A 13,645-nucleotide genomic window follows, 5' to 3' on the forward strand; every position below is an offset into this window, starting at 1 on the left:
ACAGTAGTAACGGGCAAGGTATTCATAGTGCTCCGTCCATAGTAAATACACTAAATAGAGGTGTTACCCAGAAGGCTCGGCCCACCTACAGTAAGTCATAGTGGTGTTACCCAGAAGGCTCGGCCCACCTACAGTAAGTCATAGTGGTGTTACCCAGAAGGCTCGGCCCACCTACAGTAAGTCATGGTGGTGTTACCCAGAAGGCTCGGCCCACCTACAGTAAGTCATGGGAGAAGAAACACAGACAAACCCAACTGGAACACCCACCTCCTCCTACCTCTGATTACTGGGCCAGTGTGGTTTCCACTGGGAGCAGTTAGGCAGCTGGTCAGAAGACTGTGGTCTCCGCTGTGTGTGTGTGTGTGTGTGTGTGTGTGTGTGTGTGTGTATATATTTGTATTTTACCACACTCTGTTCAAGGACCCTGAGCGTGGGTTTGGCTGCCAGATTGCTCCCATGTGCTTTGTTTACTCTGTAATGGTTAGGACCGGCAGTGGTTGGTTAAAAAAACATATTGTTCTTTCTTTGCATATTTTCCCTGATTGTTCATTCCATCTCTGAGATTAATTTGCTTACACGAGGACAGAATATTATCATCCGCGTGTTTTTCTGATATTCCGCATGATAACCCGCTTTCTTTTTACAATGGAAACTGAAGGGTTATGTTTCTTTTAGTTTACTGTATCTTTTCATTGCTTTTTTTCAAGGTCATCCTTTCAACCTTATTATCGAGGACGTTTTTAGCCCTGACCTGGGCTTGGTGTGTCACCTACCTCAGCCTCACGCTCCAGTCACACCATCCCTTTATCACTCACACTCCATCCAGGATACTGGCTGCTGTTGTTGGATACCACCCATCCCCAGAGTCTACTTTCGGGGCTCTACTCGGCCCAAACAGCTTAAATGGCTGGAAGCGCCACGTTGCGCCAAAACAAAGCTCTTCCTCTATACCCCGACAGGTCACCTGACCCCCAGCGGGGCCCTGGGCTCCTGGCTCAGAAATGGGCGGCGCTGCCATACTGGCGTTTCCTTTTCACGTCAACCGCCCTCCCTGTCGTGCCGCCCTCTCTACGCACGTTAACCATCATGCAACATTCCAGGGGGCTATAATAGGCTACCCACCTTGATTTTCCTGTGCGTGATATCCGCCCCCCCGTAGACCAGCCCAGCTACCCTGATTACACTCTGTGAATCCAGAGGGTTTCCTCTCCGAGTTACACAAACAATCCATTTTATTTTGACCTTTCCCTCCTCTGTGGGGAGAAACCTGGCACAAGCACCACTGAGATCTCAAACCACTTTACCGTACTCTACATAGTTAAGTGTTGAATTCAATCCACACCCCTCCCAGGTAATAAGAACCTTTGGCCTGTTAGGGATTGAGATGATGTTGTAGGGTAAAACCTATTTCCTGCTTCTTGAAGTCTACAGGAGGAACCCTTGTTAGTGCTCCCTGTTTCTTCTCCACTGAGCATGTTTAGCACTGGATGCATATCATGCTAATTTCCCCAAAGAAAGACTTCACCACTTCACGACGGGGGGGGGAGGAGGGGAGGCAATCAACATCGAAAAAGATGTCCATGCACTCATTCATTTACAAATATCAGGGCTCACGCCACAGCAGGGGTGGGGGCGTGATATACAATCATAACCAAATGACACTCCAGTGGAAGTGGATCAAGGGAGGTTGTTTGTTTGATGGGGAAGGGGACGTTGTATGTATGCATGTACACCTCAGACATTTAATTATTGATGGATCCACCCTGATTGAATTGTCAGCCGTGTTTCAAAGCAGATGAAAGTCCAAGGGGACTTTACTGTGTGTGAATAAACGTGTACAGTCTTGTGAAGGGAGACTAGCATACAGACGCTCCGGCTCCACAGATAGAGGGAAGGACTTTAAAGGGGCGGAGATTTAGTAGGTGGATGGAGGAGATGGGGGGGGATGGACAGACGGACGGACGAGGGAGGGGGGGGGGCAAAAGGAGTAAGACTGACTGCTCCATGACCCCAGAGGGCCTGCTTTAGCCCTAGCGGGGCGTGTAGGAGTTGAGGGACAAGGAGGGAGGTTAGACCCTCACCAGATGAGTCTCAATACACTCACTCCCATCATATCCCCTGATGCCTGGAACACTAGGGGGGATCCCTAAACCCTAAACCCTAATCCTGCTCTGTCATGCTGTGACCACCCTCCAACCACCCTCTCCACCAGAACTCCCCCCCCCCCCCCCCAGTCCCCTTGAGTTGTGTTGTCCTCCTGCAGCTCCATCCCTTTATCTCACCAGCCAGAGGGTCCTCAGGCAGAAAGGAGGCCATAACGCCCCCAGCTTCCTCCTTCCCCCCCAAAAAAACTAAATCCCAGACCGATCCCAAACGTTTCATGTTCCGCACGCCTCTGATGCCTTTTAATTTGACTTTGCTCTCTTTTTTTTGTCTTCTCCAATGAGTTGAGTGAGCGTGTGAGCTGGCAGCACTGTTGGTAGCAGTAGGTTTTATACTTGATGTTAAACCACCAAACCACAGCAAAATAAACCCTTCAAGTTCCCAACACCTTCACTTGACCTTGGGTTCCCATACAATGAGCTGTTCCAGAAAATGCTTTCCTTATCTGTACTCCATAAAAAATTATTCCTTGATGTTCTTTTATAACTCCCTCTTAAAAGTGCCTGTTTTTCTCACAAAGAATACGCCAGGTTTTAGATCTCCGGTTTCCAATTTGCTGCAAAAACTGTTGAAATGGGGCAGGGAGTGTAAGAAATGAATATGGAGATGCAGAGAACTCATGCGGACAGTTCCAAATCACCCAGAACCCATGAACTCTTCTCTAACTTTTGCTCTACAGTGGACTACTTTGGGTCTTTCTCTGTGGCGCGAGCCTCCCTGAAAACCAGCTTTAATGCCACCTTCTCAGTGTATCAAGTTACTGATCTGTGTTTTTGTGCCTTGGGGTAGTGGGCATTCTGTAAACCTTATAGACTTTATAAGAAATCAGATGCCTCTACTGTCCTCACGACTTCTCTCACCACATGACAAGGTGTCAGAAACAGAAACGCGTAGTCCTCAAAGGCCAACGGCAGAGACGGTCCCCAAGTGGAGAGCGGGGGAACAGCATCCTCCCCTTGCAGAGGTCCAACGCTTGGCCAACTGATGAACAAGAGGAAGCAAGGGACCGGGAGATAAAGAACAAACGATGACGGATGTGTTTGATCTGTCTCTCCATCTCTTTCTCATTCTCTACTTGGTTTTTAGTCTTCCTTCAAAACATTTGTATCTCTCTTACCCGAGTTTGTATCTTTTGTCGACACATCAAGAGCCTCTCCAAATGTCATGAGCTGTCAGAATTCTCTTTCCTCTGATGTTATTGGCTGGTGACTAGAGAGAGAACATGGCCTCTGGAAAAAATAAATGACTGAATTTCTTCGCTTTGCTCTCAGCAGCAACCAATTGGATACGACCACACCACGATCGTTCTCGCTTGATCAGAACCCCCCACAAACGCCGTTTCAGAACATCTCCTCGGAGGAAGCATCACGAATCAGTCGAACTGTCTTTCTGCCATCACACATGTTCTTGTTCAAGTTCTATGAAAGCTTGGATGTGTTCATTTAGCAGCTTAACTGACCATGATATTCTGCCAAAAAAGGAATCTAGACATTTCCTTTAAATATTTTAGATCTCAGTATTTTCTAAACATCTTATATCAGCTCTCTCCTTTTCATGTGCCGTATCTCATCCTCTTCTCTTCCGCTAAGGAGCATAACCGTCTCTCTTCCCTCTTTCCGTCCCTCTTTCTCGCCTCCCTCCTTTCTTCCCGTAGATAAAAGCTGTCATTCTGTAATAAGCCAATAGTGTATCCGTGTGGCTCTGTTCAGCTACATTACGTGACCCAACCCACAGACAGAAGCAGAGACTGTTCCCTTCACTTCTGAGACTAGTTATACCATTATGCAACACTTGGCAAGACCTCTCGCTCTCCAAGTCACATAGTAGCGACTTTGAACGCTGCCTGGTGACGTCATTGTTGACCTGAATCCTAAATAACCGTGCTCTCTTTGTATATAGCAGCAAATTAGATGTTTGAAAGCCCAGCAGCCTGCCAATGAGCTAAGTGTCCTGTGGGTGTACGTGTGCCGAGACAGGACTTAACATTTTAATACCCATGGCCGACTTTTCTTCTACACTTCTACCCGGCAGACAAAGTGGCAGCTCATTTTTGCCAGTTATGTTTTCATATGCCCACAAAATTGACGTATTGTACAACTTGTATTGACATTACTAGAAGCTTAGGCACCAGTTACTTCCCTTGTAATCCAACATGAAAAGGTACTGGAATTCTTTGTCCTGAAGAGCTCCACTGAGATCATTTAGTTGCCCTGGAAAGTACAGTATGTTTCATTGTCCATTATTATGATTCTTCCATTATGGGCCTCCCGAGTGGCGCAGCAGTCTAAGGCACTGCAGCGCAGTGCTAGAGGCGTCACTACAGACCTGGGTTCGATCCCAGGCTGTATCACAACCGGCCGTGATCAGGAGTCCCATAGGGCGGCGCACAATTGGCCCTGCATCGTCTGGGTTAGGGGAGGATTTGGCCGGGTTGGCTTTACTTGGCTCATCGCGCTCTAGTGACTCCTTGTGGTGGGCCGGGCGCCTGCAGGCTGACCTCGGTCGTCAGTTGAACGGTGTTTCCTCCGACACATTGGTGCGGCTGGCTTCCGGGTTAAGCGGGCAGGGGGTTAAGAAGCGCGGTTTGGCGGGTCATGTTTCGTAGGACGCATGACTCGACCTTCGCCTCCCGAGCCCGTTTGGGGAGTAAAAAGGGGTAAAATACTACAACAACAACAACAAATAAGATTCTTAAATTATTAACAGTTTGCTTTGAATCTCTTTGTCTCACTATTTCTTATACACAGTACCCAGATACCTAGTTGAGGTAGAGGATAACTTTCCTCATTAGCTCCTAATGCCAGCCATTCATTACCAGTGTCACACGCCCTAATGACACAGTTCATCTACTAGAAATAGACCATCAGAACAGGTCCAGTAGGAATCTAGGATTCTACTCTAGTTCTGCCTTACTGTAACCGTCCACGTCTGAGAATAGATGGAAGACTGATTGTGACAAAGGAGACTGAGACATGTCCTGTTCTCTATAGTACCACTGAGACTATCATTATGGTTTTCATCTACTCACTGTATGGCTGGTGCCAACTTGGGCATAGTGGTCCTTAGCACGTGGCCCCATGCCAGTGCCTCGCTTGGCAGCTCAGGAGTCTCTCCGCCCGGTTGACTGCCATCTTTCTTCCCCCTTTTCTTTCCCTTTATTCCTTATTCCTTCCCCGGCAATTTGCTCCGGGTTCTGTCTCCAACAGAATGGTAATCCTCCAGCTGAGCCTTAAAGCCAAGAGGACCGAGGGGAGTGGAGGTGGGCAAGCCGCCAGAGCAAGCCCCGGCCAAACAGTAGGCTTGGGCGGTATCCAGATTGTCATACCTTCATACCGACCTTGTGCCAAACCGGGATATTCTGTCATGCCGGCACTGAACACAAGGGGCACTGTTTTAAAACCCCACTGATACTCTGTAATCTGAAGGTTAGCAATGCTAAAAAGTACATATAAAATCCCATAGAGAATGTTAACTAAATGCTAACGAGCGCATTGTGAACATTTTATACAGTCTGACCTAAACTAATATGCACAACTACACAACTAACTCAAAAATGCTACTCACAACTTGCTGCACACACAAAACAAATATTAGCCAGCAACGCTCTTGATCCAAGAGGGGATTCTTTGCAGTTACCCTGGAATGCTTGATTTTGAAAGACGCTAACTACTTAGCCAGATAACTAGCTACTAAATTAGCAAACCAAATGCACAACTGCAGAGCATTTAGCACATTTTAGACATTTAACTTAATAGTTATAAGATATCTAGCTGGCAAACATTTAGTTGTGAATTCCATAATGTAATTAGATCACCTGGCACATGCTGCACAACAGTGAGTGACTCACAAGGCTCCAGTCTCTTGTCGTAGTTTGCTTGTAAACAAACACCACGTGTAAGCTTCATAATTAAAAATTATGTGACAGGTGAAATGAAGAATGCAATCTTTATGTCCTAATGTATTGCACAAGTTGACTGCAGGTATTTACTTAAAAAGTAGCTACAAATATTCACATTTATTAAAACAAACTTCAAAGAAATAGTTTCAACAGTATTGAAAAACCATCCCATGGCTTTTTCCAAATACCCCGGTATACGGTGTATATACGGTATACCGCCCAAGCCTAAAAACGGAGAGGCTGACTCTGACAGAGAGCATCCTACGTACACATACACCTATACAGCCACACACACACACACCTATGGCCAAATGGATGTACACACACACACACACACACATACACCTATGGCCAAATGGATGTACACACACACAAACTGTCATATACAAGTCAGGACTGTTTATGATATGAGGATATGACCTCTGAAAGCCACACGATTGACAGATATGTCAAGGAAACAGTTCCCAATCCTTTCCCGGCAGCAGCCTCGTCACACTGACAGACAGACAGCCCACTCTGTGTACTAGTCAGTAATTTCTCTGACTGATGCCTCATCTGCATTCCGTCTAATGGCTCGTGTCATTACAGAGAAGCTGTAGTGAAATGGACCGGACTTAATGCATTTCCTACAGTTATGAATCAGATGGAAGTACATCCTCCTCAGGCCCTCTTTCTAAAATAGGTTTCTGTTTATGGAGAGAGATAGGGCCCATGTATTCCCAGTTGTTGAATGTTTCTGTGATTTGAATATTTTGTTGATAATTAGATTGTTTACATTTAAATTGGTGTGTATTTTTTGTTATGGGAGGTGAGAATAATTTTCTCTCAGTGCCCAAGGAAAATATGTTTAACTCTGTAGAATGACACTTATTGGTTATCTTCCTTTTACTCCAATAGACAGGGGAATCAATTCCCAGTGGGGGTGTGTGTGTGTGTGTGTGTGTGTGTGTGTGTGTGTGTGTGTGTGTGTGAGTGCACGTATATGTGTAATATGCAGCAAATCCCACACCAATCTGTTCAAGATCCAAGGTCATGGCTCCGCTGGAATCTGTCATATAAACAGATACTCTAGTCTCCCCAAGTAAGCAGCATCTCAGTATGTCATGATGGATAGATGTACTGTGGCCAGCATACATTTGCATATAGAGCTATATTTCTAGTAATATATATATATACCATATGCTCAGTTTCCTTACATTTTGGCATTGCCCTCGGACTAGATTACCAATGTAAATGCCACAGTCTCTCTGACATTCTTTCCCTGTGTTGTGTGAGTTGGCTGGTAGAAAAATCAAAGCAGATATACCCATGTCTAACCACAGAGTGTTCTGCGAAAACACCAAATGCCGTTTTTCTCAGTGCTGTGGGTAGACTGTGTGAATTCCGCCAGGAAAAGTGCTTTAAGACATTTATATGGTGGGTTTGTGAATGTGAATGGCCTCTACCTTAGTGACAGTTGGTGTGGAGCTTTTAAAGTCTCCCTTTGCTATGTGGAGTATGTACACAGTGTAGACTGTATTTTGCATATGTGTTCATATACCATTCAATGTTTATTTAGTGCTGTTACTCCCCTCCCCTTCCATTAGAGATGTTGTGCATGTTTAGTCTCCCTCCTTTTGTATTGTGTTGTTGTTGTGTTTGGTTGTGATTATTCCAGCGTGATATTAGTGTTGTTGTGTGATTCCTTGTCATGCCCAGAGCTCTCTTTTTGTTACGTGGTTGTTATTTTGTGTTTTTCTTCTGTTTTCTTTTTTGTTCTCCTTTGTTTCGCTTTCCTTTCTCTCTTCCTCTCTCTTCCTTTTGGATGCCCGCCATCTGTCCGTCTCTCTCTCCTTCTCTCTCGCTGTCTTCTTCACCTCCCTTCACGCTTCCATCCACCTCCCCCCTGCTCATCTCCCCTCCCCCCCTGCCCTCCCAAAGATGTAGCCCTCCCCACCCCTCCTCCCTCACTGACTCCTGACACTACTGACCATGTAACGCCAGGCTCCGGAGGCGTGGCTAACCCCACTGGCCCCACCCCCTCCGCCCCCCGTGACGTCGTGGCCTCGCTGGTCTCCACCCGTTTCATCAAGCTCACCTGGCGCCCTCCGGCCGAGCCCCACGGAGAAGACCTCATCTACTCTGTCTACTACAACCAGGAGGGAACCAACAGGTAGGGACCCTACACAGTACAGTATTACACACTACTCAGTGTATTATAACATACACACTACTCAGTGTATTATAACATACACACTACTCTGAGGGCCCCTATAACATACACACTACTCTGAGGGCCCCTATAACATACACACTACTCAGTGTATTATAACATACACACTACTCTGAGGGCCCCTATAACATACACACTACTCTGAGGGCCCCTATAACATACACACTACTCTGAGGGCCCCTATAACATAAACACTACTCCGAGGGCCCATTCACACTTCTGTCGATAGTGAACACTAACTGTGCTGTCGATAGTGAACACTAACTGTGCTGTCGATAGTGAACACTAACTGTGCTGTCGATAGTGAACACTAACTGTGCTGTCGATAGTGAACACTAACTGTGCTGTCGATAGTGAACACTAACTGTGCTGTCGATAGTGAACACTAACTGTGCTGTCGATAGTGAACACTAACTGTGCTGTCGATAGTGAACACTAACTGTGCTGTCGATAGTGAACACTAACTGTGCTGTCGATAGTGAACACTAACTGTGCTGTCGATAGTGAACACTAACTGTGCTGTCGATAGTGAACACTAACTGTGCTGTCGATAGTGAACACTAACTGTGCTGTCGATAGTGAACACTAACTGTGCTGTCGATAGTGAACACTAACTGTGCTGTCGATAGTGAACACTAACTGTGCTGTCGATAGTGAACACTAACTGTGCTGTCGATAGTGAACACTAACTGTGCTGTCGATAGTGAACACTAACTGTGCTGTCGATAGTGAACACTAACTGTGCTGTCGATAGTGAACACTAACTGTGCTGTCGATAGTGAACACTAACTGTGCTGTCGATAGTGAACACTAACTGTGCTGTCGATAGTGAACACTAACTGTGCTGTCGATAGTGAACACTAACTGTGCTGTCGATAGTGAACACTAACTGTGCTGTCGATAGTGAACACTAACTGTGCTGTCGATAGTGAACACTAACTGTGCTGTCGATAGTGAACACTAACTGTGCTGTCGATAGTGAACACTAACTGTGCTGTCGATAGTGAACACTAACTGTGCTGTCGATAGTGAACACTAACTGTGCTGTCGATAGTGAACACTAACTGTGCTGTCGATAGTGAACACTAACTGTGCTGTCGATAGTGAACACTAACTGTGCTGTCGATAGTGAACACTAACTGTGCTGTTGTGTGTCTGTGTCTCAGGGAGCGTATTGAGAACACCAGTCGGCCAGGTGAGATGCAGGTGACCATTCAGAACCTGATGCCCGACTCCAAGTACAAGTTCCGGGTGTTGGCACACAACAAGAACGGCCTGGGAGAGAGCTCTGCCGTCCTCAAGGTGGCCACCCAGGCTGAAGGTAAAGCACAGACACAGATACACAGGCAAACATACTGTATACTCTAACAAACAAACATAAACATGCACAAATGGATAAACATGAACCCAGACCACCCCACTGTAGCTCAGAGGGCTACTGTCCTCTCCTCTCTGGGCTGTGGAAAACATCCTCTGTGGTTGTTGTTCATTTCCTTCCATTTACTTACCTGGGGGTGTGTGAGAGAGAGAGGTAGGTGTGTGTTCAAACATGGCCTCCCATACTTAGCTGACGAAGAAGGGTGTGTGTGTGAGAGAGGTAGGTGTGTGTTCAAACATGGCCTCCCATACTTAGCTGACGAAGAAGCTGACGGGGTATGGTGGGCAGGTGGAATTAAAATTTTTCCTCCTTCCCCTCAAGTTCTCCAATCCGTAATACCTCCTCCGTCCCACTTTGACGGTGTGTCCATTCACAGTGTATACTTTGACGGTGTATCCATTCACAGTGTATACTTTGACGGTGTATCCATTCACAGTGTATACTTTGACGGTGTGTCCATTCACAGTGTATACTTTGACGGTGTGTCCATTCACAGTGTATACTTTGACGGTGTGTCCATTCACAGTGTATACTTTGACGGTGTGTCCATTCACAGTGTATACTTTGACGGTGTGTCCATTCACAGTGTATACTTTGACGGTGTGTCCATTCACAGTGTATACTTTGACGGTGTGTCCATTCACAGTGTATACTTTGACGGTGTGTCCATTCACAGTGTATACTTTGACGGTGTGTCCATTCACAGTGTATACTTTGACGGTGTGTCCATTCACAGTGTATACTTTGACGGTGTATCCATTCACAGTGTATACTTTGACGGTGTATCCATTCACAGTGTATACATTCACAGTGTATACTTTGACGGTGTATCCATTCACAGTGTATACCAGGCCTCATAAGGATGTTGTGACTGGAGCATTTTCCCCTCACAGCTCTACAGCAGACATGATAAGGGCTTCCCCCTCCATGGCAGAGGAGAGGTGAACGCCCTCCTATTCATCTCTCCTCTCTCCCTCCATCACGGCTCAGCCTATTCATCTCTCCTCCTCTCTCCCTCCATCACGGCTCAGCCTATTCATCTCCCCTTCTCTCTCCCTCCATCACGGCTCAGCCTATTCATCTCTCCTTCTCTCTCTCTCCATCACGGCTCAGCCTATTCATCTCTCCTTCTCTCTCTCTCCATCACGGCTCAGCCTATTCATCTCTCCTTCTCTCTCCCTCCATCACGGCTCAGCCATTGCCCAGTTTCTGGGTCAGTCTCTGCCTCTCTACCTGTGTCCTTGGCACCTGGCATTCCATAATGTGTGCCAGCGGGAGCCTAACTACCCATGGGGATAGCAAAGGGGGCAGCCAGTGCCAGGGACATATTTCTCTGTCTGTCTGACAGCCTCTCTTCTAGGTTATAAATGAGGGTTTAAATTGTTGACCTGATTCCAAGTACCAGACGTGGACCAACCACACCGTATCCCTCACTGTATATCGCTTTTCCTCAGAGAGAGGGGCTTACACACACCCAGACACCTTCTATATCTACTGACAAATGAGAGCCTCCATGTTCTGCCGGGCACATCTGCAGCTAACACACAGCGAAGATAAATGTTCCTTTCCCTTAGAGAAGAATTTGGGTATTTGTCAGTGAAACTGGGGTCTCAAGTATTTCCCATGTTTGATGGACAAGGGCGTAGTTTGTAGTACGTACAGAATCAACATGGTCTGTTTGTTAAAACACTGCTATAGGTTCCTAGTGTCTGTGTGTCTGTGTTGTCCCTCGTGAGGACTAGGTATGGTTAATGACGCGTTACATTTGCCACCCAGCTAAGTTTCCCAGACCCAATCGTTATCCCTCTAGAGCCTAACATCCCCCAGTAGATGTGTGGCTCTCAGCACCTGCTACCTCAGCGCCGGCCGCCACCAGAGCTGTTAATTGAATGTAATGAACCTGCAGAGCAAACAACAATGGAAACACCCCCCTCCCTCCTGAATCGCTTGGTTTAGTCCCAGCCGCTCTCTCGGCTAACCAATTCCAATTAACTTAATACTTCAAATAAATTCCTCTGTAAACCAAGCGTGACCGTGTCTGTCCCCGCTCCCTCCTTTCTCCCACTAGAATGCCATGCTAGAGGGATTGGTGGGATAATGTGGTGTTGTCTGGTGGGGGAATGACCACAGCATGTGTGTCAGGCTTTTCGGTTACAGAAAAAAACGGGGGGACATTCCAAAATGGCAGTCTGTGTCAAATTGGGACCGAATGGACTCCAAATGATTGAGTGAGAGTGTGGTTTTGTGCAAGTGTGGTTTTATGATATGGTTTACATTTGAAAAAAATACAAATATTGAGATTTGGGGGAAAATGCCTTCCTTTGTCATTATTTTGGGATTCATACTAAGTTCATAATAAGTGTCCGCTGTCTCTTTTTGGTGTTTCCAGTGCAAGTTCCCGGTCCCGCCCCCAACCTGCAGGCCGTGTCGACCACACCCACCTCCATCACCCTCAGCTGGGACACGCCCCTCACTGGCAACGGAGACGTCCTCACCTACAAGGTCTACTACATGGAGAAGGGTCTGGACCTGGAACAGGTAAGACCCAGTGTGATGGGTGGGGGAGATGGGGGAGTTAGATGCCCCTATATGTTGAATTAGTGATACATCATACTCTGAGAGGGATTAGTCTTGTGATGGTAGAACAACAAGACTTCAAAAGAGAACAGCGAAATTAACTGTTGCTTTTTCCGGCCTAGCATTAGCGATATATCAGCACCATATAGCCCATTGAAGTGTCCCAGCTCTGTAACAGCCCAGTAGACTGCCTTGAAACTTCTGTTCCCCGAAGCTCCAAAGCCTCTGCTCTACTCCCACTCTATCAGAAAGCTGCCTGCACCACCCTCCCTATTCCCCAGTCTCCCAGCAGGCCACAGTGCAGCGCACCGCAGCACAGCCTACTGAGTCATCCAGCCCTGCCAGCCCCACCAGCCAGGCGTTAAAGAGCCTTTAATATGATAATGGATGAAATGTCAGCCAGCACAACGAGTAATGATGCTGTTGCTGCCACTATCCCTCGTTCCCTAGAGGAGAGAGAGAAAGAGAGAGGCTGACAGGAAGAGAATAGGCTGATCTGACTCTGTCTTTATCTGAAAAGAGGGGAACAAAGGTTGAATCCAGAGAACAGGGTAGCTAACAGGGTGTTGGAGTGGATTAATTATTGAGGCGGGGATGGGGAAGGATTCAGGAAGTAGCTCGTCTACAGGGAGGAAGCTGTCACACTGGCGCGCCGGACTTCAGTGGAACAATTAGACACTGTGGTTTTACTACCCAGGGACGAAGATTAGGGCGGTCCCCAAATGGACGTGATATTTTCACTTTTGAGACATTTAGCAGACGCTCTTACCCTGAGTGACATACAGTTAGTGCTTCTTAAGATAGCTAGGTGGGACTAGCACATATCACAGTCAGTCATTTTTCTTCAAGTAGTTATCAGCAGAGTCAGAGCTAGTAAGGAGGAAAGAGTCAAGTGCGAGTGAGTTCACAAACGTTTTTTTTCATTATTTTGTGTGTGGGGAAGGGGGGGGGGGGGGTTGCTGTAAGATTATTTAAGATACTCTTTGAAGAGGTAGGGCTTCAGATGTTTTGGGAAGATGGGCAGGGACTGCTGTCCTAGCTTCAGGGGGAAGCTGGTTCCACCATTGGGGTGCCAAGAGCTTAGACTGGGCTGAGCGGGAGCTGCCTTCCCGTAGGGGTGGGACGGCCAAGAGACCAGAGGTGGCAGAACTGCGTACTCTGGTTGGGGTGTAGGGTTCGAGCATAGCCTGAAGGTAGGGAGGGGCAGTTCCTCTTGGTGTTCCGTAGGCAAATACCATGGTCTTGTAGTGGATGCGAGCTTCGACTGGAAGCCAGTGGAGTGTGCGGAGTAGCAGGGTGACATGGGAGAACTTGGGAAGGTTGAACACCAGGCGGGCTGCAGCGTTATGGATAAATTGCAGGGGTTTGATGGCACAAGCGGGGAGCCCAGCCGACAGCGAGTTGCAGTAGTCCAGAT

General features: G+C 47.1%; 1 protein-coding gene across 1 annotated transcript in view; it reads left to right on the forward strand.

Annotated features, from left to right (window-relative positions):
* Positions 1–13,645, forward strand: part of LOC311111421 (neogenin-like) — a gene marked incomplete at its 5' end in the record, with an annotated part of 74,500 nt that overhangs the window by 24,891 nt on the left and 35,964 nt on the right. Inside the window, 3 exons of the mRNA XM_084154136.1 lie at positions 7,982–8,213; positions 9,440–9,594; positions 12,041–12,189. Of these exons, the coding sequence (XP_084010262.1) occupies positions 7,982–8,213; positions 9,440–9,594; positions 12,041–12,189 (536 nt within the window). The remainder of the gene's footprint in view (positions 1–7,981; positions 8,214–9,439; positions 9,595–12,040; positions 12,190–13,645) is intronic.

The sequence above is a fragment of the Coregonus lavaretus genome, assembly GCF_964263955.1.
Source record: "Coregonus lavaretus genome assembly, chromosome: 37".
Classification (NCBI taxonomy): Eukaryota; Metazoa; Chordata; class Actinopteri; order Salmoniformes; family Salmonidae; genus Coregonus; species Coregonus lavaretus.